This window comes from Amblyomma mixtum, chromosome 10, assembly GCF_055824585.1.
Source record: "Amblyomma mixtum isolate Tamu chromosome 10, ASM5582458v1, whole genome shotgun sequence".
Classification (NCBI taxonomy): domain Eukaryota; kingdom Metazoa; phylum Arthropoda; class Arachnida; order Ixodida; family Ixodidae; genus Amblyomma; species Amblyomma mixtum.
In genome coordinates this window covers 12,823,685-12,851,065 of record NC_143021.1, presented here as the reverse complement: position 1 = coordinate 12,851,065, position 27,381 = coordinate 12,823,685, and the positions used below count along the sequence as shown (strand labels likewise).

Genomic DNA, 27,381 nt, shown 5'->3' with positions numbered 1-27,381 from the left:
GCTCGCAATGCAGAGTTTCGCGGTTCGAATCCTCCCTCCGGTGCAGCTTTTTTTTCCCAGCCATTCGTAATAAAGGAGTGTTTCTACTCCTGCAGAGGGAGTGCGCCTAGCAGGAGTGCGGCGACTCTGGAAAAAGGAGTGAAATATGGGACAAGCGTATACTCCATCGAAAGGAGTTCCCGCACTCCTTTAGTTCTTAGAGTGCAGATCGGTTTATTCACTCTGATTATACCTTATTTTATCTCAGTCAACCATATTGGTTCTTAAAATTTGGCGCCGTAGTCGGTTTCCTGTCTACTTACTATATACCCGTTGTTGTGCACTTACTTGCAACAAGTGCCTCGGCGCATAGGCGCTGATTCACGTGAACCCCCCCTTTCCTCCCCAGCTGTGGCCTGCGTCGCTCCGAGCCTCCGCGTCGTCTTCGTAGAACGTGTTACAAGTCTGGGTCTATCAGCCCCAAATTCAACGCGAGCGGAGGAAGTTGCAATAGCTCTCGCTGCCGCCGATCCAAAATCGAGAACGGTTATCAGAGACTCTCGCCGGGCCTGTGAACACTATCTTACAGGGGAAATATCACCTCTTGCCTCCCAAATTCTAAGACGGGCTCCCGCCCATCCAACTCACACAAACGTAATTTGGGCTCCTGGCCGCCAGGGTCTACGAGGCAATGAGGCCGCTGATCGACCGCCCGAGCGCTCACACACCGGGCTCCTCATCCTAGCTCTCCTGGCTCAGAAGCTCATAAACCGCTTCTGCACTTCCGCGAAATAGTAATTCATTACTGCGACAGCCACCGCCTCAACCGAGACTCTTCCCAATAATACTTAATTGAGCCTCTATTAAATCCAAAGAGTTAATTCTTGCTGAAGGCACTGTGCTAGTTAAATGGTACCGATTATAGCATTGGCGAGGAGCTTTCTCGCCGGGTTCGTGCTGCACGAAAACAGCTCGTTGCATTCGCTCGAAGCAAATCAAGAGAATTTTCAACGCGCTACAATACGTTGCTTATTGGTTCGAAGCGTTATTCATTCGATGAATCTTCACGGACGGTGCAAGAAATAGCATAGCAATCGGCTCGTCATTGTGCAACTGTACGCCCATGCAGTAGATAAGTTTCCAAATTATTTGTTTTGTATTATCTTCACAGACATGCAGTTTTATTCCCAAGCGCTAGCATGCTTCTAATCTTGTTTCCTCATCCGCAACAGCATTGTTATACTAACTGAACCAAGGCTAACAAATGACATCACTGATTCTGAAGTTCTGTCCGACTTACCAAATTTTAACGTGCTTCGGAACGATAGCAAAGACTCCCGAGGCGGAGTCGTTCTGATGGCCACTAACCAACAGTTGACATGTTCTATCATTAACATCGATTCGGGGTTTGAAATATTGTAGGTAATTTGTCGTTCCGCACCCCAATTAATCATACTAGGTGCCTGCTATCGACCCCCAGCAATAATCCAACTTTCTCGCATAGCCTTGGTTGTTGCCTATACCAACTTGATACTAAGTAACCTAACGCACGCATCCTTCTCTTCGGCGATTTCAACTGCCCTAGTATCAATTGGCAGAACATAACATTACGCACGCAACGCAGAAAGAATGGATTTCATTGATGTATGTCTCAGTTTTAGCCTCACCCAATCATTAACGGAACGGACACGCCTCACACGTGAATCTTCTAACACTCTAGACATGATAGTGACTAATCACCTTGAAAGTTTATCATCCCTTACTTATCTCCACGAAATTAGCGATTGCAAAGTTTTACGTGCCACCTTCACCTGTCGCACGCAGTTGCGCCAAACGTATCAAAAAATAATCCGCTTGTACAACAGGTAATTACAAGGCTATCAACAACCAACTGCATAATTTTTTTCCAATTTTCGAGACAGGCTTTCAAGACCGAACTGTTCAAGATAACTGGCAAACTTTCAAAAATTAGAATAGTAGAACATGTGTCCCAGTTTGTTCGCACCATAACATTTCGTGCCAATGGTCATAAGCCATGGTTCTCGAAGTCTAATATTAAAAACGTTCGAAAACAAGAAAAAACGTTATTCCGAGCAGCAAAACGCAACCCGAGAGCATGCGCATGGAATAAGTATTACGACGCTGAGCACGCGTATTTGCAATCCGTTCGAAACGCTAAACACGCATTTTGGTTATAGATCAGCCAAAGATCTTAGTCAACAATCCACGAAAATTCTGGCAAGTACTAAACCCCCCGCAGACACGCACTGTCACTCTTACTAATAAAACACTTGGACAAGAAGCCACCGACGTTGAATGCACGAACATATTTAACACTGCATTTGTTTGTTTTCACTGCGAAACTGATACGCCACTATCTGATACAACTGCATATCCAATATCTCTAATGACTTTCACCACATTTTCTGCACCTGTGTCATCGAAAATATTAGGCTATCCTCAGCAGGTATTGATGAAACCATCTCGAAACTCTTGAAGAATACTCGGCACGTCTCTGCAGCATACTTATCTTCGCTCTTGTTACAATCATTTCACACAGGTAACACACCCAGCGACTGGAAAGTGGGGAAGGTCGTTCCGGTCTTGAAATCAGATAACAAAGAATCGTCCCTTAACTACCGTCCCATCTCTTTGACCAGTGTACCATGCAAAATTATGGAGCATGTCATTTTTTCGCACATAATGCATTTTCTTGACTCGAAACACTTTTTAAATCACTATCAGCAAGTATTCTGTAAAGGTTCGTCCTGTGAAACACAATTGGCCATTTGCGTGCATGATCTGCATATAAATTTTGATTCGAACCTTCAAACCGATTCACTGAAGTCTTTATGGACTTTGCTAAAGCCTTTGACAAAGTACCTCGCAAGCGCTTACGAGTAAAATTTTAACTGTTAAGTTTACACTCTAATGTATTTTCTATGTTAATAGTCAACTCTCTAATTCACTTAAAGTGACATCAGTTGTCCATCAAGGTTAAGTGTTTGGTCCCCTTCTCTTTCTTATATATATTGCTACGGACGCTGGGAGGACGACGAAGTGGTTTTGTTAAGAAGACGACGCTGAGGTGCAAGCTTGTGTGCTGTGAGACTACTCCAAGCCGTCGGTCCCTTGCGTAGCAGATTACGTCTGCTGTTTCTATTACTGCTTCTAGCCGCCACGTATCATTTGGTGGAGGTTGCTAAATTCGATCCCCGACCTCAAGCTGGCTCTCCGCCGTGGCCGCCGTCTCGCCACCATGTCTAACGAGTCCGAGCCATCTCCCTCTCCGTCAACACCGCCAGCGGTCGTCGTCGCCCACCACCGCGAACCGGGCACGTTCTGCGGTACCGACGACGTTGATGTGGACGACTGGCTGGCCCTTTACGAACGCGTCAGCACGCACAACAGGTGGGATCCAACGCTGATGCTCGCTAACGTCATATTTTATCTGACCGGCACCGCGAGAGTGTGGTTCGAAACCCACGAAGAGGACTTGACCTCATGGGACATCTGTAAACAGAAGCTCCGCGACCTCTTCGGAAAACCCATCGGCCGCCAACTCGCCGCCAAGAAGGCCCTCGCGTCACGCGCCCAAACTTCCTCCGAGCCATACATAGCGTACATACAAGACGTCCTCGCCTTGTGCCGTAAAGTGGATAAAGACATGTCCGAGGCAGATCGAGTTGGCCACATACTGAAAGGCATTGCCGACGATGCCTTTAACCTGCTTCTATGCAAAGACTGTTCCACGGTCGCCTCTGTTCTTGAGGTGTGCCGGCGTTTCGAGCAAGCCAAACACCGGCGCATTTCTCACCGTTTTGACCGGCTGCCGAACACTGCTGCTAGCTCCTCGTGTGAAGATCTGCCAACATTGCGGCAGCCTTCCGACCCTGCTAACTTAACCCGTATCGTGCGCCGCGAACTGGAGGCGATGACGCCCGCTGTTTCTTCCTTGCCACTGCCGGACAACACCTTGGCCCTCATCCAAGCCGTCGTTCGACAGGAGGTTGCGAACATGGCCGTCCCTTCTCGCGTCGTGGACAACGCTCATGCCAGCCCGGACCCTCCAGTGATCGCAGCTGCCACTTACAGTCGCAGCTTCTCGCCTCGGTACCGATATCGCAATCCAGCCGAATGGCGTACCTCTGATGACAGGCCGATCTGTTTTACCTGCTCTCGCGTCGGACACATCTCCCGTCACTGCCGCAGCCGTTGGTCCCCGCCACCTCGCCCCTACTCCTTCGTCGATCGCCGCAACGACTACGGCCCGCGCCGCTTCACCCCACGTCCCGATCCGCTCCGTGACGAGCCCGCTCCGCAAGCTCGTGGGTCCAGCCGCTCACCTTCCCCATTAGGCCGCCGCTCCCGTTCTCCTACCACACGCCGCAGCCCTTCTCCTTCGACCTCCCGCCACTTCTCGGAAAACTAGCCGATGCAGCCCCCGGAGGTGACGCTGCATCATTGACCCGGCCTGAAAATCCTCTCTTGACCCCCGCTGCCCAACGTAATCTCTTGAATGTTCTCGTGGATGGTGTCCCGGTCCTTGCCCTCATTGATACTGGCGCCCAAGTGTCTGTCCTGAGCTCGTCTTTGCGCCGCCGTCTGAAGAAAGTTTTAACGCCTGCCGCCATGTCCACGGTTCGCGTCGCCGATGGCAGCCCCGCTGCCGTGATTGGAATGTGCACTGCGAGAGTCAGCATTGCCGGACGTCATATACCCGTTCTGTTCACCGTCCTGACCAGGTGCCCTCAGGACATAATCCTTGGCCTTGACTTTTTAACCGCCCATTCAGCTCTTATTGACTGTTCCTCAGGCCTTCTCCGATTGGATCTGCCCCTGTGCAATGACGACTCCACCAGCTCACCTCGCCTTCAATCCACCGAGTTTGCTCGTCTCCCGCCACAAGCTGCTGTCTACATCCCTATGTCGCCTTCTCCTCCCGTCCCTGATGGAGACTACGTCGCCTGCCCTATCACCGCTGTGATTCTGAATCGTAACGTCCTCTTTCCCCACACCATTGTCCACATCACCAACAACTGCACCTGCCTCCCTGTCCTCAACTTCAGCCTGTCCCCTCAGGTACTTCCGACCGGCATTTCACTTGCTGATCTGTCCCCATTGACCGATTGCACAGTCTCTGTCCTGGCTCCTGACCCAACGACTGCCGTATCCAATGTCCCTACATCGCAGCCCTCCAGTGAGGATTCTATTTCCCGGATGATAGCGGCCGATCTACCCTCTGCTGATTCTTCTGCTCTTCACAGCCTCTTGTCCTCCTACAGTGATATTTTTGATTTTGGGGACCGTCCCTTGGGTCAAACCTCTGTTGTCGCCCACCACATTGACACCGGCGAGGCCCGCCCCATTCACAGACGGCCCTATAGGGTCTCCCTCGCAGAGCGCCGTGTTATTCAGGCAGAAGTGGACAAGATGCTGGCCCGCAACATCATCGAGCCTTCGACTAGTCCTTGGGCGTCCCCTGTCGTGCTTGTTAAAAAGAAAGATCAAACTTGGCGATTTTGCGTCGATTACCGCCATCTGAATGCCGTCACAAAGAAAGACGTCTACCCTTTGCCCCGAATTGACGACGCTCTCGACTGCTTGCACGGCGCCAGTTACTTTTCCTCCATCGATCTTCGCTCAGGTTACTGGCAGATCGCTGTCGATGAACGGGATCGGGAGAAAACCGCCTTTGTCACCCCGGACGGCCTGTACCAGTTTAAAGTCATGCCTTTTGGCCTGTGCAATGCCCCTGCCACCTTCGAGCGCATGATGGACTCCCTCCTGCGCGGTTTTAAGTGGACGACATGCCTCTGCTACTTAGATGACGTGATTGTTTTTTCGTCCACATTCCAAAGCCATCTGCATCGCCTTTCAGCCATCCTTGCCGTCTTCCGCCGCGCTGGTCTTCAGCTGAACTCGAAGAAATGTACCTTCGGCCGCCGACAGCTCAAGGTCCTTGGCCACTTGGTCGATTCTGCTGGGATCCAACCCGACCCCGACAAGGTCCGCGCCGTGCGTTCATTTCCCACTCCGCGCTCCTCCGGTGATGTGCGCAGCTTTCTCGGCCTATGTTCCTATTTCCGCCGGTTCATCCAGAACTTTGCGGAAATAGCCCGACCTCTTACCACGCTCCTCAAGAAGGACATCCCGTTCTCTTGGGGACCCCCCCAAGCTGACGCCTTCAGAGCCCTTATCAATGCCCTCACTGCTCCGCCTGTGTTGGCTCACTTTGATTCTTCAGCCCCTACGGAACTTCGGACCGATGCGAGCGGCCATGGCATTGGTGCCCTACTTGCTCAGCGGCAACGCAACAAGCTTCGCGTTATTGCGTACGCCAGCCGTCTCCTTTCTGTGTCAGAGCGCAACTATTCTATCACCGAGCGGGAATGCCTCGCCCTGGTTTGGGCTATTGCAAAATTCCGCCCTTACTTGTTTGGGCACCCTTTCTCTGTTATCACGGATCACCACGCCTTATGCTGGCTTTCTTCGCTCAAAGACCCTACAGGCCGGCTGGGGCGCTGGGCTCTTCGCCTTCAAGAGTACACATTTTGTGTCGTCCACAAGTCCGGCCGCTTGCACCAGGACGCGGATTGCTTGTCCCGTTACCCTGTCGATGCGCCTACCTCCAACGAATGCGAGGCTGACGCCTGCGTCTTATCCATCTCAGCCTTCCGCAACATTGCGCAAGAACAGCGCTTGGATTCTTCTCTATGTTCCCTCATCGACCGCCTCACTGCCAACCGCTGTGATGCGTCCCTTGCCCCGTTTGTGCTCCATGAGAACGTCCTCTACCGGCGCAATATGCGGCCTGACGGCGCTGACCTCTTGCTCGTGGTCCCGCAACACCTGCGCCGCAGCGTCCTTGAGCAGCTTCATGACGTTCCCACGGCCGGTCATCTTGGAGTCTCCCGCACCTACGACAGCGTGCGCCGCCGCTTCTTTTGGCCCGGTCTATACCGTTCTGTCCGCCGTTATGTGGCCGCTTGCGAGCTGTGCCAACGACGGAAGACGCCCTCGGTTCTCCCTCCCGGACACCTTCAGCCGATTCCCATCCCCGAAGACCCGTTTTCCCGTGTCGGTCTCGACCTGCTCGGCCCTTTTCCGGTGTCTGCTATGGGAAACAAATGGATCGCGGTCGCGACGGACTACTCCACGCGCTACGCTATTACCCGAGCGATCCCAACCAGCTGCGCAACTGATGTCGCTGACTTTCTCCTGCACGACGTCATACTCCACCACGGTGCTCCCCGTCACCTACTCACCGATCGCGGCCGCTGCTTTCTTTCCAAAGTGGTCGCCGAACTGCTCCGCTTCTGCTCCGTCCGTCATCAATTCGCCACGGCCTACCATCCGCAGACGAACGGGCTCACTGAACGTCTGAACCGTACCCTCACCAACATGATTTCCATGTACGTCTCCGACCATCACCGCGACTGGGATATTAGCCTCCCATTTGTTACATTCGCCTACAATTCTACGCGTCACGATACAGCCGGTTTCTCCCCTTTTTATCTTCTCTTTGGCCGCGATCCTTTGCTGCCCTTCGACAGTGTGCTGCCCGCCACCGCCTCCACGAGTCCTTACGCTCGGGACGCCATCGCTCGCGCCGACGCTGCCCGTCTTGTCGCCCGCCAGCGGCTGTCAGCCTCCCAAGTCAATCAGAAACGACGTCATGACTGTCGCCGTCGTGAAGTCACCTACTCTCCTGGCTCTCTTGTTTTACTCTGGGTCCCTTCCCGCCGTGTGGGCCTTTGTGAAAAACTGCTTCCCCGATATACAGGCCCTTATCGGGTCGTACGTCCGGTGACCGCGGTGACGTACGAGATCACCCCGCTACATCCGCCATCCTCGGCCGCTGCTCCCCGCACCGACATCGTCCATGTGTCCCGCCTCAAACCTTACAACTCGCCGTCTAGCTGGCCTGTGTAGTGCGCACCGGGACGGTGCTTTTGCCGCGAGGGGGGTCATGCTACGGACGCTGGGAGGACGACGAAGTGGTTTTGTTAAGAAGACGACGCTGAGGTGCAAGCTTGTGTGCTGTGAGACTACTCCAAGCCGTCGGTCCCTTGCGTAGCAGATTACGTCTGCTGTTTCTATTACTGCTTCTAGCCGCCACGTATCAATATCAACGATTTACCCATTCATGCTCCCTCTAACATCCGCATGTTCGGCGATGACTGCATTGTCTACCGCAGTAATCCATCCGATCATCTAGCACTCCAAAACTACCTAACTGACGAGAAGACTGGCGCAGCCAGTGGCTTGTGGAGCTTAACCCCAATAAACGCAAACACATGCCATTTCACCGCAAACAGAAGCCCCTTTTATTCCCTTATGTAATCTCTGGCGTCGCCATAAAATTAACCAATTCCCATAAATACTTGGGTGTAACCTGAAGCCAAGATCTAACCTTCAATGCGCATGTCACTAACATTCTACCGTCAGCTAACAAAACCCTTGGTTTCTTGAAACGTCATTTGCGGCATGCACCGCCAGATGTTAAGCTTCTTGCCTACAAGTCCCTGGCTCGAACAAATCTAGAATATGCATCCCCTATTTGGAGCCCCAACAAAATCTATTCGTTAACATCACTACAATCGCTACAGAACCGAGCCGCTAGATTCATTCATTGATGCTATTAATATGATATCACCATATCATCTTCAAAAGCAGTGTGGAGCCTAACCAATTTTGTTGTCTTCGTAGGATCGCCAATATGTGCTTATTTCATGTTGTTTTTACAGCTCATTTCGTATTCCACCCTAAATGAGCCCTACACACGGTGAAAGGCCCTACAGTACGCATTTCACACCGCCTTGGTCATACCCTGCAAATTTCCCGTCCACAGGCTCATACCACAACGTTTGCTGCATCATTCTTTCTTCGCTCAGCCAAAGACTGGAACGGCCTTCCACACGACGTCACTGCAACCACCTGTCCATCCTCATTTTCGAATTACATAACTGTCATATTTAACCAATAGCATCTTTGTAAATAAAGCTAGATTCCATCTGTAGCCACCCCTTATGTCTTACCCCTAACTGTGGGTCTTTATCAATCGCGTGTTGCGCAAATAAACGGGCGCATTGTTCGAGCTGAAATTTCGCAGAGAAGTGGCATTTGTTCGGCAGAATTGTTTTATACCCCGTTTGCTTGGGGTACTTACCTGATTCCAACAGAATAAGTCAGAGAGTCACATCGTCTGCGGCGACGACGAAGGAAATCAAGCCGCTCTGTCAGCGATCGCACCGGTGGCGCCATCTCGTTTGTTGGCCGCGAGGATTCAGCAATGGAGCGAGGTTCGGGATGTTTGAAGACGCTCTTTCACCTGATCTTTTAATGGTCACAGAAATTTTAACTTGCTGAAAACTTAGTTTGGCCAAGCTAATTAAGTTTTCTGTGACCATTAAAAAACCAGTTGAAAGAGCGTCTTCAAACCTCCAGAGTCCCCCTCTTTTGCCGAATCTTCACCACCAACACGCGAGATGGCACCACCGGTGCGATCGCTGACAGAGCGGCTTCATTTCCTTCGTCGTCACCGCAGACGTTGTGAATATCCGACTTACTCTGTTCGAATCAGATAAGTACCCCAAGCAAACGTGGTATAAAACAATTCTGCCGACCAAATGCCACTTCTTTGCGAAATTTCAGCTAGAACAATGCGCCCGTTTAACTGGGAGAATCATTCTACCGCGCGCGTTTATTTGCGCAACACGCGATATCTGTACCCACCCCTTATGTCTTACCCTTAACTGTGAGTCTTTTAAGGTTCTAAAGTGACGTGATGTGATGGTGAGAGGCAGTAACACCCTACCTTTGCCTGTATCTCTGACTTTTCATCTCGTATGAGGCGAATGTACTGAGCTGGTAATAAAAGGAACGAGCGATGCACCTCAAATTTGGCACGGCAGAAGTAATCTGTAAATTGGTCCATTACTCGATCGTCTCGCGGCGCGTTCCGGCCGCAGTGCTGTTTCGCACATCCGGTGTAATCGCATTCCAAAGACGAGGCGTGGACTACTGCTACTGATAAAAGATGTGAAGACGCTGAAGACACTTTGAATTTGAAGACACTTTGGATTGCAAACTGTCGTGATTTGGTGATGCGTCCCCGACTGCCGAAGGGGACCGCTATCCATGCAAGATCGAAGAAAACAAACGGACCAAACAAAAAAAACGAAGCCGTATTTATACTTTAAAGGAAAGGACCCAGTAAAAAAAAGCGAAAACACCAAGAAAAACAGACACTCAACACGCTTTGCAAGAGAGAGAGAGAACAACTTTTATTTAGAAAGCCTGCAGAGTCGGTTAGGCTCCCTCCAAGCAGGGAGGACAAGCTTTTACCGCGACGCGGCCACTACGTCAATCTCGTGCGTTGTGCTCCTTGAGGTCTTGTTACGTCCCTCGCTACTTCCGCGGGTTCGAGAGGGCCGCCGCCCCCTTCCTGGGGGTGCCGCCCCCCTCTCCTCGGTTTCGCTCGGTCGCTGCCTCTCGAGAGCTGCCGAGACCTGCTGGACGGCCTTGAGTTGTGTCTTTTGATCACAGCTCCTCGTTGCAGCCTCTAGCTGCGGCGGGATCGTCGTCTTATCGCTGGCTTCGCGCGGATTTACGCTACAGTCCCAAAGGATGTGTGCCGCGGTGGCTCTCTCCTTCGCGCACAGTCTGCATATGTCGCTCGCGTGCACACTCGGACACACGTGCTTAGCTAGCACCGGGGTGAGCAGGGACCCCGTCTGTAACTGTCTATATAACACTGCCTCCTTCCGGGTAAGCCCCGGGTGAGGTGGCGGCATAGTCTGTCTGTTCAGTCTGTACCATTTCACTATTTCGTTGAAGGTGGTCATCTTGTCCTTGGCACTGCGCCGCGACCAGGACTCCGAGTCGGCCGTGCTTTCAGCCGCGCGGTTGGTTAGTCCTCGCGCGGCCGAGTTGGCCGTCTCGTTGTGGTTCACGTTTCCGCGTTCCGACACGTCACTGCCCATGTGGGCCGGAAACCACTTGGTCACCACAGGACTGTTGCGTCCGATGTCTTCGGCCTTGCGCAGTATGCGCGCGGCCTCACTACATACCCTACCCTTGGCGTAGTTCTTCACTGCCGTTCTAGAGTCACACAACACTGTAGTACATCCGGGGTCGGAAACGGCCAAGGCGATGGCCACCTCCTCCGCCCGGTGCGCTTCTCGAGTCCGGACGCTCACCGCGGTCTTCGTTGCACCCGTCGATGCCCCGACAACCACCGCCGCGTATGCGTCGGTGCTCCCTTGATACTCTGCCGCGTCCACGTAGGCGGCGCCTTCTTCTCTGGCGTGGAGGTCCACGAGAGCCCTGGCCCTCGCCAACCTCCGCTCCCTGTTGTGCTCGGGGTTCACGTTCTTCGGGATCGGGAAGACCCTGAGCTTTCTGTTGATGCTATCTGGTATAGGTACGTCTTTCTGCTGCTTGCCTTCCCTCGGTTCGAGGCCAAGGTCCCGCAGTATCTGTCTTCCGGTTCTCGTTTCGGAGAGACGCTCGAGTTGCGCCGTTCTCTGTGCTTCGGCTATTTCGTCCAGCGTGTCGTGGACTCCCAGCGCCATGAATTTTTCGGTGCTCGTGCCCCCGAGGAGACCTAGTGCCGCCTTATACGCCTTGCGTATGGTGGCGTCTATCTTGTTACGTTCACTCGGCCTCCAGTTGTGGAAGGCGGCCACGTACGTTATGTGGCTAACTGCGAAGGATTGAACGAGCCTAGTCAGGCTCTCCTCCTTCATCCCCGCTTTTCTGTTGGACACCCTCTTGATGAGTCTCATTGCCGCAGCCGCCTTGCCCGCGAGCTTGTTGACCGTTTCACCGTTGACTCGGTTTCGCTGGACGAGCAGCCCGAGTACCCGAATCCTCTCGACCTCCGGTATTACCTGTCCTCCCGCCGTCTTGACCGTGATCTTGGGACGCTCGTACTTGACTTCCATATTCTTTCTTTTCCTGCAGGATCCTTTCGGGGGGAATCACCAGCAGTTCTGACTTGGCCGTGCTCCAAGTAAAAGGAAAGAGTTCACCAGATAAGAAGCGTACCAGGTGAAGCGGGAATGCCTTGCAAGCTGCAAGGACGCGGGTTGATGAGTTGCGATGCGTCGCTGGTGTCGATTCGAAGGAAGCGGTGGTAGAGAGCCAGGTGCTAAGGTGGAACACGGGAGACGCTGATGAACTCCTGTCAGCCGACCCACGAACTTGGCAGCAGCAGCGAGAAAGGCGTAGCCAAGCCCCGTCGACGGCGTCAGAAAACGCCGTAGGCTTATGCAGGCTATTTAAGGAAGCCTCGGCAGCACGGACCCTCAATCCATCGGCTGCCACCTACAAACTTGAAAGGGACGCAATAGGCCTGCGTCGGTGATCCAAGGGAAGTCCACGGAAGCACGCACCCAACGTCCGACGGCTGCCACCTCCACGCTTGATGGGACGCCGTAGGCTTTCGTCGTTGATTCAAGAAAACTCCCAGCATCACGGTTTCCTGACACGACAGCTCTCCGCTCCTCATGCCCGCCTCGCACACACCATTCGCACGTGCACACGCCCAACGTGGGGCTGGCACGCGCGGCGCTCCGCTGTCGGACGGCGTTCAAATATCCTCAACGATTCCGTGTGCACATCACACACACAAAGCGCGCCTGAGAAGGCAAGAAGACCTGCGTGTTTCTTTTTTTTTTTTTGAGGGGTGGAAGGCGGAGTGCTGCTTGAAGCCGCTGTTGAGTTTAAATCTCATGACCCAAAGGAAGACAAAAAGTGCTAATGTAGCCTTTATTTGTTCCCGCTTAAGCCACGGAGTTCCTGACTGCCAGCAACCCTGGGAAAGCTTTGTTCTTCCTCACTCCTAAAACCCTGTTCCTACTCTCACGTAAAACTCCTCGTTTTACACAGCTTAACAGCAAAATTGCAGCTCGAAATACCTTGACAACAAAGGGGATTTTTTTTTAAATTAATTTATTTATTTTGTGGTGTTGATCAATTTAGAATATTACTGAACATGTCATCGCTTAAAGCTAATTGATTAGAAAAGCAGAAGAAAAAACAACCACTGCCGCCGGTGGGATCCGAACCCACGACCTCCGAATTACGCGTCCGGTGCTCTACCTCTGAGCTACGGCGACGGCTGTCAAATCTTCTGCTTTCGGGGGTATTTATGTTTACAAGTAACCTAACCTTGAGAGTGTTCATCAGCGCCACCCAAGTTCATAAGCGGCGGACGTAGAACGTCCTGAGTAACCGCAGGTAGTGACGTAGAACATCATCGAACGGAGAGGGTGGAAGCTGCGTGAGAACCCTCTTATGCTTCCTATGGAGTCAAGGCTGCCAGAACCGAGGCCCTCGCTAAGCAATTAAGCAAACAAGGGAAGGGGAATGAGGGGCTCGTTATAAATATGAATCTGTGGCTGTTGGCTTCTTTCATATTTATAACGAGCCCCTCATTCCCCTTCCCTTGTTTGCTTACTTGACAACTGTTGTGTCCCCTTATTGCTTTTGTGTGTGTGCGCCCCCGCACCCTCCTCCTAACGACCACCCGCATCCTCCTCCTAACGACCACTCGCATCCTCCTCCTAACGACTACTTGCCCCTCGTCGCACGCTGTCGCCAGATGCCCCCCCCCCCCCATGGTGCGCCCCCCGCATCCTCCTCCTGTTCTGGGACGCTTCTCCGCTCCCTCCTTTCTTCGGGCGGCCAGTTCGGCTCCTGCCTCGGTCGACGCTGGTCGCACCCTCATCAACTTTAAATAAACGAAGTCTTAAAGTACCGTGTGCGTCTTTCGCTGCATTGAACACAGCGACCGGACACGACAGTGGCGACGAGAAAGTGGATTCGACCCGCGCTACGCAACGCTATTGACAAGCCATGGCTACGCGAGGGTTTCCCAATCAGATACCAGAGTTCAACGGCTCATCGTGGTCATCGTGGGTTGGACGCCTTCAGTTCTACTTTGAAGCTAACAACATCACAGACCCAGCCTTGAAGAGGGCCAACCTGCTGACGCTGTGCGGGGAGCAGACCTACGATACTGTCTGCGCCCTTATTCAGCCAAGCACACCAGCGGCAGTGTCTTACGACGACATCGTAAAAGCGCTGCAAAAGCACTACGACCCAAGGCCATCCGAGGTCTACAGCCGGGCTCGCTTCCAACGACGAGATTAACTGGGAGGAGAAACTGTGAGCGCCTACGTAGCCGCGCTCAAGAAGCTCGCTGCCGACTGCAATTTTGGAACGCTGTCGACAACAGCTACCGGGCAGGAGGGAGACGCAGCTTCTTCTGCTAACACCACCATGCTTCCCTTGGACGTGATGTTACGCGACAGATTTGTGTGCGGACTGAGTGACGAGTCACTGCAGCAGCGCCTGTTCGCTGAGAAGGACCTCACATTCAGCAAAGCTTACGACATCGCCGTTCGAGCGGAGAGCGCCGGTCACCAGCAGAGAGGGATTCGCCGGAACACCGAGCCGGTACACCAGACAAGCAACCAGGTGCGCAAGCCTTCTGTTGTTGTAAAATCGGTCAAAAAGGCACAACGCTGCTGGCGGTGTGACGACCAACACAACCCCCAGGGATGTCGATTCCAGTCAGCCACGTGTAATTTTTGCCACAAGCGAGGGCATATCGAAAGAGCATGCATTACGAAACGGAGACTTGCCAAGATAAAGTCACCTTCCCAGCCTAATCACAGCGTCAACGCCTCAGAGAATACGCCGCTATCTGATCTCCATGGAACAACATCAGCAACACCATCTGTGTTGTACGACCTGAACACCATGAATCTCGGCACGCGACCGAAGATTTTTACAGAAGTAAGCGTACATCACCAGCTGATTAAGTTCGAGGTGGACTCCGGCGCAGCCTGTACTCTGATCAGTGAGGACACGTTCCGAACTTCATGGCCATCTGACGCACCCGCCCTGCAACAAGACGACACGCACCTGCGAACGTGGTCAGGACAGAATCTGCCACTATTGGGCTCTGCCAACGTGCAGGTTAACTACAACGGCCAGACCCATACGCTACCTCTGCTTGTTGTGAAGGGCACAGGATCAAGCCTTCTAGGGAGAAATTGGTTTTCTCCACTAGGCGTGATGATATGCGGCATACACCAGACGCCGAGCCAGAACATGGTTGAGCAACTGCAAGAGAAATACGAAAGAGTATTCTCGGAAGAGATTCCAGGAAACGAAGGGCCCCCGGTCACACTGGAGTTGTTGGACAACGCGCAACCCAAATTTCTGAAGGCCAGGCCGGTGCCGTTTGCTCTCCGAGATTCAGTTGAAAAAGAGTTGGACAAACTGGAGCAGCAAGGTGTCATCGAGCCGACGCAGCATTCCATCAAACTCTCAGCGTACGACTACGCTCTGGTCTACCGCAATGGGAGTAAACATCAAAACGCCGATGCGCTAAGCCGTCTGCCACTAGACGCAACTGTTGACGAACCATTTCCACCAGGAGACGTTCTGATGTTCGAAGCACTGCCAGAACCTCCGCTTACAGCAGGCACAGTTGCAGCATCTACGCAGAAGTGCGCAGCTCTCCGGCTAGTTTACACAGCTGTTCAACAAGGCAACGTGCATAAACTCAAAGGGGACAACTTCGACGCTTACCGCAGGCGAGCTACAGAGTTGAGCACCCATCGCGGCTGCATCATATTTGGGTCCCGAGTTGTGATGCCGAGAGAACTACGCGCACAAGCTATGTCTCTCATCCACGCCGGACATCGAAACAGTGGTGCGAGAATGCAAGCCTTGCCAGAGCAGCCGGAGCGCCCCGCCGAAAGCTCCTGTCCCAGAATGGGAAAAGCCAGACACACCATGGCACACATTGCACATTGATTTTGCAGGACCAATTGAGGGCTGCACTTTCCTTGTGGTCGTAGACGCCTACACAAAGTGGCTTGAGATAAGGCAAATGGGACAGACGACTTCAGCAGCAGTCATTGACAACCTCCGATCACTATTTGCAACGTTCGGCCTGCCACGCAAGGTAGTATCTGACAACGGAACACCGTTTGTGTCTGCGGAGATCCTCAAGTTTTATCGCGACAACGGGATCTCATCAGTTACATCGGCCCCCTACCACCCAGCGACAAACGGACAAGCCGAGCGCTACGTAGCCGAGCTAAAACGCGCCCTTGAAAGAGATCAGACAGGCTCGCTGCAGCGCCGCCTTGCGCGCTTTCTCTTCAAGCAGCACACGACGGTTCAGAGCACAACAGGCGAGACCCCCTCGAAAATGATGTTCGAGCGTGAAATGCGAACCCAGCTCACAGCCATCCTCCCCGAGCCAAAGGCAGAGACGTTCCGGGAAGAAAAAGCAATTCCGCGCTGCGGCACGCTTAATGAGGGGCAGCGCGTCCTCGCCCGACAGTTTCTGAAAAAGCCACGCTGGGAGGAAGCTACAATTGTCAGACGCATAGGCCTGCGCTCTTGGCTCGTCAACATACATGGCACAGTAGCACGCCGACATCTCAACCAGCTGCGTAGATTTACGACGCCGTCTGAGAGCTGTCCGCCAGCGGAGAGAACACGTGCACCATCTTCCCACATAGCCTGGCACCTCTTCCCGGAAGAAGAGACTTCGCCCAGGACAGACCTAGGAGACACAGCGAACAACAGCCAGCCTACAAGTGTTTCTCCCCCGAGCGCACAAAGCCAGCGCGCCTCCACGCGTGAGCGCCGACCCCCTGCACGATACCAGGCAACTTCTAAGGGGGAAGGAAGTGTTGTGTCCCCTTATTGCTTTTGTGTGTGTGCGCCCCCGCACCCTCCTCCTAACGACCACCCGCATCCTCCTCCTAACGACCACTCGCATCCTCCTCCTAACGACTACTTGCCCCTCGTCGCACGCTGTCGCCAGATGCCCCCCCCCCATGGTGCGCCCCCCGCATCCTCCTCCTGTTCTGGGAAGCCACTCCCTCCCGTGGACGCTTCTCCGCTCCCTCCTTTCTTCGGGCGGCCAGTTCGGCTCCTGCCTCGGTCGACGCTGGTCGCACCCTCATCAACTTTAAATAAACGAAGTCTTAAAGTACCGTGTGCGTCTTTCGCTGCATTCAATACAGCGACCGGACACGACAACAACAAAGGTGAGAAAGACTGCAGGTATAATGGGCGCCACATTTAGCTGGCATAGATTATCATCTACCAGTTTTAGCAGTTGGATATAAGGAATTGCAGAGCAATGTTAAGGCACACAAAAGGAGGCGGAAATTAAGATGCCCATCACCTTTGCTTGTTTCTTCTCCGCCTTCAGGGAGTACCGGTAAGTCGCAGTGCATTCAAGCATCCCTACAAAGGCATACATTTTGGTTTGTCGAGTAAGCCAAAACTACCTGCTATATGTTTCAGGGTCGACTTGCCGCATGCAGAGTTTGAAATCCAACCCCCTCATTTTGGGTTTTTCCAATTTTTTGGAGCCTTTTTGACATTAGTTAGGAAACTATATTACTCGTGTCTCCGTACCGACTGCCATTCGGCGACAACCCTCTCTTACTGGCGTTTCACTTCAGCCACATCCGTTTCGATATTTTCTACGGCCCTTGTGGCAGTAAGAACCTAGGCTTTTGTTGTGAAAGTTTAGTGTTGGTTTGTCGCTGTCGAAGGCTTTACCGAAACGAAAAGTTGAAGATTAAAATAGGTGTTTCGAGCCTCGATCGGACCAGTCGTATTTCTTCAATCAGTCCCCGGACTACGTGATATGTTTAGTCGGCCGTCAATCTGTGTATGTGCCGAAGGAGTACAACATGTGACGCCACATGACGCCCTGTCATAATGACAATTACGCCGCGTTCACCAGAAATTGACGTGACGACAAACTGGATCAACTGAAGGCCTCACTCGGCAAGAATTTTTCCGAAAGCATGCCAATACGGTGGAAGTTGAGGTCAAGCTTCAATATTTCTCATGAAAGTGTAAAATCTGCAAATCCTTCTACCGCTGAGTTATTTGTGAAGACTTCTCTCTTGAAGCCGCAGGCGCTATCTGTCCGAGCATCGAAATGGAATTCGAAAAGATTAGCGTTTAACAAAACAATTCTTGTGTGGAAGAATTATTGTGATAGCTCACGACATTGAAAACGTCTTAATGAACCGATGGCGGGACTACTGGCGTTTTTAGAATGTTTTTTGATGTCCTGTTATTTGGAGACTTTTTTCTTTTATAGTTGTGTTATTGTTCACGTTTTAGACTTCATGATCATTTGTTGTTGGCGCTCCAGCTGTCAAGTTCGTTTTTGCTCATTTACTTTTATTCTTCCGGCGCTTCAGCTCTCAAGTTCGTTTTTTTCATTTACTTTTATTCTTCCGGCGCGGTTGTTGCGGCTTTTTGTAACGCGATTTTCTCTTAGTTCGGTTGTGTCCTGGAAAAAGCTCCTAAGGAGGCAGAAGGCATCTTCTCAGTTGTACAAGCTTTTCGCCTGTTCTGCAGTCGTTATCTTCATTCTCATGTTGGTTCTCATCGATGCCTGTTTTCTTTTACATAGTTTAGTGTATTGCTTACAGCTACGGATTCATCACGTACTGTGAATCGCTTGTGACTGGCTGAGATGTGTTTAATGCTCATGCGTGTTGTCATTCTTTGCGTGTCGTACCTCGCATCCATTGGCTGATTTTGTTCATCTTGCAATTTTCGAGTGGCGTGTTACCATGTATAAATTCGCCATATCGACAGCCATGAGCAAAACTTGAAAGTCGACGCTAGCGTGTATGTTTTCTTGCTTTCGCCCAGGTTTATCCCTGCTGCGCCATTCCTCCCAGAGTATGAAAGAAACTATGAGAACAATATTCTTACACTTATATTTTGTGTCCATTGGACATAGTGCATCGCATTTCGCCACCCCGCATACAAGGTAGCATTTCGATTGGGAATGGCACCATACATTAGCGCATACAACCGTCGCATCAGGGCGTTCCCAGTTGCGTGTTAGGCCAGATGAGGGTATCCAGCCTCTTTACCACCTCCCTTTCACACAGACCGGAATTGTAAAGATTTCAGGAGGCAATAGAGAAGCGCAGAGGGGCGGGTGCTCCGCCCTGTGCAAACGTACCAGGCGACAAGTGGCTGGCAGTGTGCATGACGGCGGCAGTACAATGTGAATAAAGTTCAACGCCATTGAAGCAGCAGGACTGCGCTTTTTCCCACTATGAACCAACACTACACATAACCTACCCCCTTAGAAACGGCGGGGCACGGAGAAAAGAGACGTCGATATATACATCAAATATTTCGACGGTGGTTGCGGCGCAACTTCCGCCGTCACGCTTGCAGACTGGCTCGCGCGGGCGTTGCAACCACCGTCGACATATCGGCCTGCCGGAGCAATGGGGTCGTTGCCCCATACCAGCAGCTGATTTCGTTCACTCAAGACAGGATTGAGAGCTGCACAACCGTGGCGCGCGAATGCGCTAGTCATGTGATTATTTTGTATTTCGCGGACTTTCTTTGGAGCCCCGAAAAAAGATACACGTGAGGCTTTCTTTATCGCAAATAAATAGCATGGGGGTTTCAGAACGTGCTCTCCATTTTTGCTATTCACATCTGCCGTCTAAAGGCAATATTAACGCATTTAGAAAAATTATCTTAATTATTCCTTAATTAATATCAATACCAAAATTGACTAGATGCGCAAGCCGGCTGGTAGCTGTATGTAAGTGGTTTCCCTGGCCTACCTCAAATATCTAAACTTTTACCGCTTGGAGAAACTTAGCCTGGACACCCTGTATATATATATATATATATATATATATATATATATATATATATATATATATATATCAAATTCGGGGCAACGTATATATATATATATATATATATATATATATATATATATATATATATATCAAATTCGGGGCAACGTGTAATTGGTCTTTTTTTTCTGCTTACAGTACATACGTCTGCGCTTCAACGCTACCATTTCCCTGACGGCGTGTGCGATCTACATTTCGCTCACGGTAAGCCGAACTCCGTAATACTGTCTTCAGGCGCGCTGCTAACGACCTCAAGCTTTTAATTCCTTCAAAAAAGAAAAATGCCCCTTAGCAGTACAAAACATTTTGGAACAAAGATGCAAGCGCCACCTTCATGAGTTCTTTTCGGGTGCAAACCGCTGAAGATGCTTAAATTTGGCACGTTTTCAGGGGACAGATTATTCGCAACACCTTTTTATGTTCATCGTAATCCTACAAACGCATTTCTGCTATTAGTGCAGCTTGAAACAAGCGGAGCTCACGCCTGTTTCTCATATTGATGTGATTGGCGGGACGCTGAAGTTGGGGCCCACGCTATATATTGTGTGTGTGTGTGGGGGGGGGAGGTTCTTTGTTGAGTACGTCCCTGCTGAAAAAAAAGTTCTATGATGCAATAACCTCATAGATCATTCTTCATAGAATATCATACAATCTGTATGACATATCATACAATCTGTATGATATATCATACAATTCGTATGATATATCATACAGATTGTATGATATGTCATACAGATTGTATGATATTCTATGATGAATTATCTATGAGGTTATTGCATCATAGAACTTTTTTTCAGCAGGGACGCATCCCCTTGTCGCATTAAAAAGAAGTGAAGGGCACAAAGGAGAATGAGCAATTCAAAATAGAACCCATAAACAAAAGCACCAAGTTAGACAAAATTTGTCGCACAAAGCGTAGAAAAGGTGTAGCTGTTAATGGTGGGAGCAACTTCGGGCGGCAAACTGCTGCATTTGCGATACGTCCGTGCGTACCTCTTTAGTGCTTGTGTCGCCGAGTTACCAAGGCAAAGGGGCCTAGTCAGGCGGTCCTTGTTACCACCTTTTGCCTCTGTTCCATGGCTCTATTGTCAGAAGGACATGTAATTCAAATTCAAATCAAAAAAAGAAATTGCAAAACTGGTTGCTGTGAAAATAACATTCTTGGACTTTTTTTTTGTATCGTGGTCCTGTCTTTGTGAAAGACAAGAAGTAGGCCTCATGGATTTTTTGTGGTGTATAGCTGTGTGTGAGTAAAAAATAATCCAAAAATGTTTAAGGCAACGGTTTTCCGTGTGGTCCTTCAATTTACTCCATCGAAGTGTACGTTTGCTACAGGTCATCCTAAACTTTTCTTCGTAGCTCCCGATAACGAAACGCACTGTCCTCTTCTGCGGTTTCTGAGCTTTGTTTGGTTTCTTTTGGTTTGGTTTATTGGAGTTTAACGTCCCAAAGCGACTCAGGCTATGATGGCCGCCAGTAGTGACGGGCTCTGGAAATTTCGGCCAACTAGGGTTCTGTAACGTGCGCTGACATCGTAGAGTGCACGGTCCCTTCGAATTTCACCTCCATCGAAATTGAGCCTCAACGGCCGGCGTCAAACCTGCGTCTTTCGGGTCAGCAGCCCAGCGCCGTGATCAGCGAGCCAGCGCGGGCGGCGAACTTTCTTTATGTGCTCTGCGTAGCAAGAGTCCCAGCACATGCACCCATAATTGAGGACTGATCGGACGAGCCCCGTGAATTTAACAGCAGCTTGTTCAAAGTTGCGTGGCCTAATCTGCAGTATTTTTCGATCTTCAAAGCTAGTTAATTACTTAGGAATAATTAGTTGACTTTTTAGTTATTGGCTTCAGGAACAAAGTGTCAATACAAAAGTTTTGGGTCGTTTTGAAAAACAGCCAGCTTAAACATTTGCACCAAGCTACCATTTGCGTAATGCGGTTCTTTTACCTGCCTTAAGCCAAAACTCACACAATAAAGGAAGATTCTACGTGACAAAAGTGCCAATTCACCTTTCCGAAGCACGGCTCAGAGAACAAAATTCCTTTTTTTTTTCTGAAATGCTCTCTCCCTTGAGCCTTTGTGTTCACACTGAGACAGAGATATGTCAGCAGCTGGTCACGTTATACCTTTCTTTGAAGGTCAATAAAAAAATGGCTACGGTTTAGCTCAGCTAACCCCAGCGCGAAGTCACGCTGCGGCCTATTGCTGCAACAGTGTTGCCTGCAACAACGTTGTCAGTAGTAACGCATGCTGCCTACATCTTTCGCTCACCGCTGCCACGTAGAGCCTCAACCTGCGATTGAGGCTTCCACTGATCCAGGGAGCCAGTTATGCGCCCTTCTTGTCCTGAAAATCATCGGAGTCTAGAAGGTTGCCTACGCCAACGCCCATGAACACAATGTATGTGGACGGTCTATAGCTGCAGTCCCGCGTGTCTGCCACAACGTTGTCAATGCCAACGCATGCAGCGCACATCTGTAACTACCTAGCTTAAAGCGCAACTGAGGAGTCAACTGTCCCAGGGGGTCAGTTATGTGCCATTCCTTTGTTTTCGAAGCTCCCACTCTTCACCGGTTTCGTATGCCCGTTTAGCGCGTTTACGCTTTCTATCCATTGCTAATCCCTCGTACGTTTGGCAATGTCGACCAGAAGATCAGACTTCGCCCGACGTCTGGTTGGATCCACTTTCGACGATCTCGGCTCCGGCTGACTTGCTTCGTGCATAACGAGACACCGGCCGTTAAACGACTGGCAGTGTGACGCGCGGGGTGTTGTGCTGCAGTGATGACGTAGTGCTCTAATGAACTCGCCAGCAAAGCAGAGCGGTTCGTTCGAAACTCACTTCGAAACCCGAGCCTTCGAGCTTATTCGATTGTAGTAAACATTCTCTGTCCATTTTTTCAAGTGATTTTCTTTCTCTCATTCTCTCTCTAGCAAAACGGCTTTTTAACTTCTCGTTTCGCTTTGTGACTGACGCTTTTGCAGCCATATGCCCACTTTCGTTTCGACGTAGCACATCTTACCGTTCTTGAAGGTCCTTTTTTACTTTGTCTAATGGCACAAATTTGCCTTGGTGGCTCTTGACGCCGTCCTTGAAAACTGAGAATAACCACAATTGTTTTCGAGACGTCTAAAATGTTTAGATAGTGTTCCTCTAGCCAAGTATTGACCATTACGTTTATTTCGCTTTTTATAGAATTATGTGCTTTCCTGTTTCGATCACTCCGCTTGGCTTCCACGCTGGCTCTCCTCCCCTGAAGGAACCAAAAATCGGGCTCTTTTTTCACTTGACTGCCGTTTTGATCCCATACCGTCCCTTTAACCGCCAGGAAACTTCCCTTTACTGTTTCTGAGTTTCTGAGTATGTCTGTGAAATAAATTAAATTAAATTAAGTTAAATTGGTTTTTGAGGAATGAAATGGCGCAGTATCTGTCTCACATATCTCGGCGGACACCTGAACCGCGCCGCAAGGGAAGGGAGGAAGATAGGAGTGAAAGAAGAGAGAGAGAAAGAGGAGCCATAGTGGAGGTCTCCGGAATAATTTCGACCACCTGGGGATCTTTAACGTGCACTGACACCGCACAGCACACGGGCGGCTCGTGCGTTTCGCCTCCGTCGAAACGCGGCCGCCGCGGTCGGGTTCGAAACGGGTACTCCCGCTCGGTAGACGAGCGCCTTGCACTGTTTCTGGGCATGTCTGAAACCCACACGCCTCTCAAGATCGGAACCTACACTGTCGTTGGCCTTTCCTTCCAGAACAACCACAATTTTCTTTTCAACAATTGCTGTTACCAGACCGAACTCAAGATCAGGGCCTTTGATCTCTCAGCTTCTGCAGTGGTGCTCACTACCTTTCTCTTAGGTGGGAGCGTTCCGCAGTTGGCCGTTAAATTAATGATTTGTCGCTCGGGAAGAGCAACTTCGGTCTGAGAAGACCCACCAGCGGCAGCGCCAGCCATTGCAAGCATTGACGCATCGCTTATCTGCTGCACCCCTGCGCTAGGAGTGGCATGAGGATTTCCAATAATCAATGGATGTAAAGTCGAAATCTACTAATTCCGCATATGTGGGCATTCACCCATTAGCTCCATCGTGTCATACCATTAAAGCGTAGCTTAAGTGTCCCCTCCAGCTTTTTTAGAGCGCAACTCTTAAGGCCGGGATACACGCGACGTTTTTTTCGACGACATTCGCGCGGGAGAAAACGACGCGGCGGCGCGACGCCCGGCTGGAGATACATGGAGTGTTGAAGCGGCGGCGCGCCGCCGCGTATCCCTCGACGCGAAAGCAAATGTGGTCAACAAGTGGCAAACACCACTGTGCAAGGAGGTCTGTGAGAACAGCGACGCTAACCATTCTGTTAAAATCAGGAAAGTTTCACTTCGACACCACTGTACAAATTTTAGCACGCGCGCTTAAGTATCTATAAAGATTTGCGTGCTCGAATGCATTTCGTCGCGTACCTTTGGACGCCCGCTCAGCCGCGGACACCAGCGGCTGCGGTTTTCTTCGACACATTCGCTTCAGGGAGGAAGCGCAGGCATTCCGATCCAAGATTCGGCCGTGTACTCCAAAAAAAAGCGACATTTCAAGTCTGATGAAGCGTTTATTTTCACGACAATAACATTTCCGTGCCAAAAACACTGCGTAGCTCGACAGCCGTGGCAGCCATGTTGGCGGCGGCAGGCAGAGGACCGGAAGAGTGGGCTTGCTGCGTTGCTATTGGCTCGCTTCAGCCGCCGCTTCCGGTCTCACCGGACGCCGCGCGTCAAAATCTAGCCGGTCCTGATCGGCGGCGGCGGACGTTTTTTTCGACGCCGGGCGTCAAATCTGCGCCGTCGGGCGAAAATCGACGACTCGCCGCGGTAAAAACGCTCCATAACTATTTAATCTGGCCATGATGAAGCTCCCTACCCAGCTGGCAGAGGTCGCCGGTGTGCAGCACGCTCTGTATGCGGACGACATCACCCTCTGGGCAACACAACAATCGGTTGGAGACATCGAGACCAACCTGCAACAAGCGGCAGCTATTGTGGACGAATACGCTCGTCGCTGTGGTCTTGAATGCTCCCCGAGCAAATCTGAATTTGTGCACATACGCCCCAACTCAAAGTGTACAACCAAAATTGCCCTTTCTCTACTTAGCGGACCGATACCTGAACACGAGGAGATCCGGGTACTGGGGCTTTTCATTCATCATAGGCGCAAGATAGACACTACCCTAAACAAGCTACGTAAGGTGGGGGACCAGGTAGGTCGGATGCTCCGCCGGGTGTCCAATAAAAGGGGGGGACTACGATGCAAAGATGCCCTGCGGCTGGCCAATCCATTCGTGACCAGCCGGATTTTATATTCGGCTCCCTACCTCCACCTACGCAAATGCGATGAGAATGCCTTAGAAGTAGTTCTCCGCAAGATTTATAAGAGAGCGCTCGACCTCCCCATAACGACGTCCAACAAGCGTCTCCTCGGTCTGGGGATGACCAACACCTTTGGGGAGTTACGAGAACCTCATCTTAACAATCAATACTTGCGCCTAAGCAAAACACCTGCGGGGAGCCGCCTTCTGACCCGCTTACACATATCCTACGCAACACATACAGAAGAACGGGTCCGCATCCCTGAAGCCTGGCGCTTTGCACTCCAGGTGCGATCCCTTCCGAAGAACATGACTGCAGACACCCATGATGCTCGCCGTCTCGCGCGGGCGGAGGCTATTTCTCAACAATATGGCCATAAGCCAGGTGTCTTCTATGTGGATGCGGCCGGCCCACACCATGGGGGTTGGTACACGACGGCCGTCATCCACCAAAACACTACAGTTCAGGGCCTTACTTTCCGTGCCCCAAACATTATATTTGCGGAAGAGATCGCCATTGCACTGGCCGCCGCAGATCCAGAGTCCCGAGTCATTATTACGGACTCCAGGGGCGCCTGCCGCAATATTGAGCAAGGGTATATTCCAGACCGTGCTTTCAAAATTCTCCACGCATGCGAATACACAGGGTTTCCGACCCACCCTACCATCGTGTGGGCTCGGGCTCATGCGGGTCTTGAGGGGAACGAGGCAGCCGACGCTGCCGCCCGCGCGCTTACTCACCGGGCGTCGCCTCATCCGCAGCTTGATCCGGAATTCAATTTCAATCCGGCCATCACCTTTAAAGAGATTACCTCTCTTTATCAAACTTTTCATGGTCTCTATCCCCGTCCCTGTAAAGGCCTCACCAGGGTGGAGGAGCGCTGGCTTCTCCGCCTCTATACCAATACTGTACTGTGCCCGGCAGTACTTAAACACTTCAATTCTTCCTTCTCGGGCGCGTGCCCACACTGTGAGGAGGAGTTTTCGGACACCTACCACATGGTGTGGGCATGCCCTTCCAATCCTGCCTACCCACCCTACCTCCACCCCACTCGAGAGGACTGGGAAGCTGCCCTGCGCGGCTGCTCCGAACTCCATGCCCAACAGGCATTGGTAGCTAGAGCCCGGGCCGCTGCGGAAGCTACAGGGATCCCGGACTAGGGATCCCTCCTAGTGTTTGTAAGGTGTGGGCCCTTCCGGCTCGCCCCATCGACCTCTCGTTGTAAATAGGAATAAAAGTTTTCCTCCTCCTCCTCCTCCTCCATGTATTCCGGCCTTTAGGCGCCCGTTTCAGCGTTTCGCGGCGTCGCCGACGCCGTTGTGTGTTGTAACCAGCAGTGGACACCCTTTAAGCTGCGATAGCAATGGAGCGGCAGCTTGGAAAGGAGAAAGTAAAAGCGCAACCTCTTCCCCTCGTTAGCTACCGGCGAGCCGAGGGGGGGGGGGGGGGGGGGGAAGGGGGGCGCGTCTGCGCATAGCAACCATGACGTCATACAGTAGCGGTAAAACGAGCGCGCGCGCGTCGGCGGTGGTCGAGTGAGTGAGACACTTGGCTCCGAAGCGGCCCCGTGAATCCGCGCCAAGCGGTTCGCGGAAGCGGCAGTGGGTTGACCACAAGGCTTTCGCCAAGCACACTTTAGAATTTCCAAAGTATCTTTGGTAATTTTTTGCGCAGTATCTGTCTCCCACAGCTGCGAAACCAATAGAGCGGGGGCTTGGAAAGCAGGGGGTAAAATTTGTAAATTGGTTTTTGAGGAAAGAAAATGCGCAGTATCTTTCTCAGACATCTCGATGGACATCTGAACCAGAGGAAAGGCGCATAACTGCCCTCTTGGAACAGTGGACACCTCAATCGGGCCTTAAGCTACGTGGTGGTAGTGACTGATGTGCGCTGCATGCTTTGGCATTGACAACGTTGTCCAAGAAACGCTGTCACCTGCCAGGGGGCAGGGTGGGTGGGGACTTTATTGTAGATATAAACACAAGCGGGAATATCTTACCACTTATGCGGGAGAACATCCCATTCCTCTCGCTCGTAACGGCCCCTACAGCTGTGACATCCTCGCCAAATACTTGTGCAGACCTCGTCTTTGAGAACCAGCCATTGGTGCAGCTATTCGAGCAGATATCCCTCTATTTCTCCTTTCTCCGTCCACAAAGCTTCCTTCATGACCATCAAGAACTGTTACTGGAGTGTTTCTTGAAGAGGGAATATGTGTGAAAAATAACAAGTTATCTGTAATTGTACATGCATGTCTTGCTCGAATTCTTTGCCTCAATCTATCGAAAAGCTG

At 51.3% G+C, this 27,381-nt stretch overlaps 1 protein-coding gene across 1 annotated transcript in view; it reads left to right on the top strand.

Annotated features, from left to right (window-relative positions):
• The window catches only part of LOC149325158 (sodium-coupled monocarboxylate transporter 2-like), a 194,356-nt gene that overhangs the window by 12,746 nt on the left and 154,229 nt on the right, over positions 1-27,381 (top strand). Inside the window, exon 3 of the mRNA XM_089563580.1 lies at positions 19,866-19,931. Coding sequence (XP_089419706.1) covers positions 19,866-19,931 — 66 coding nt within the window. The remainder of the gene's footprint in view (positions 1-19,865; positions 19,932-27,381) is intronic.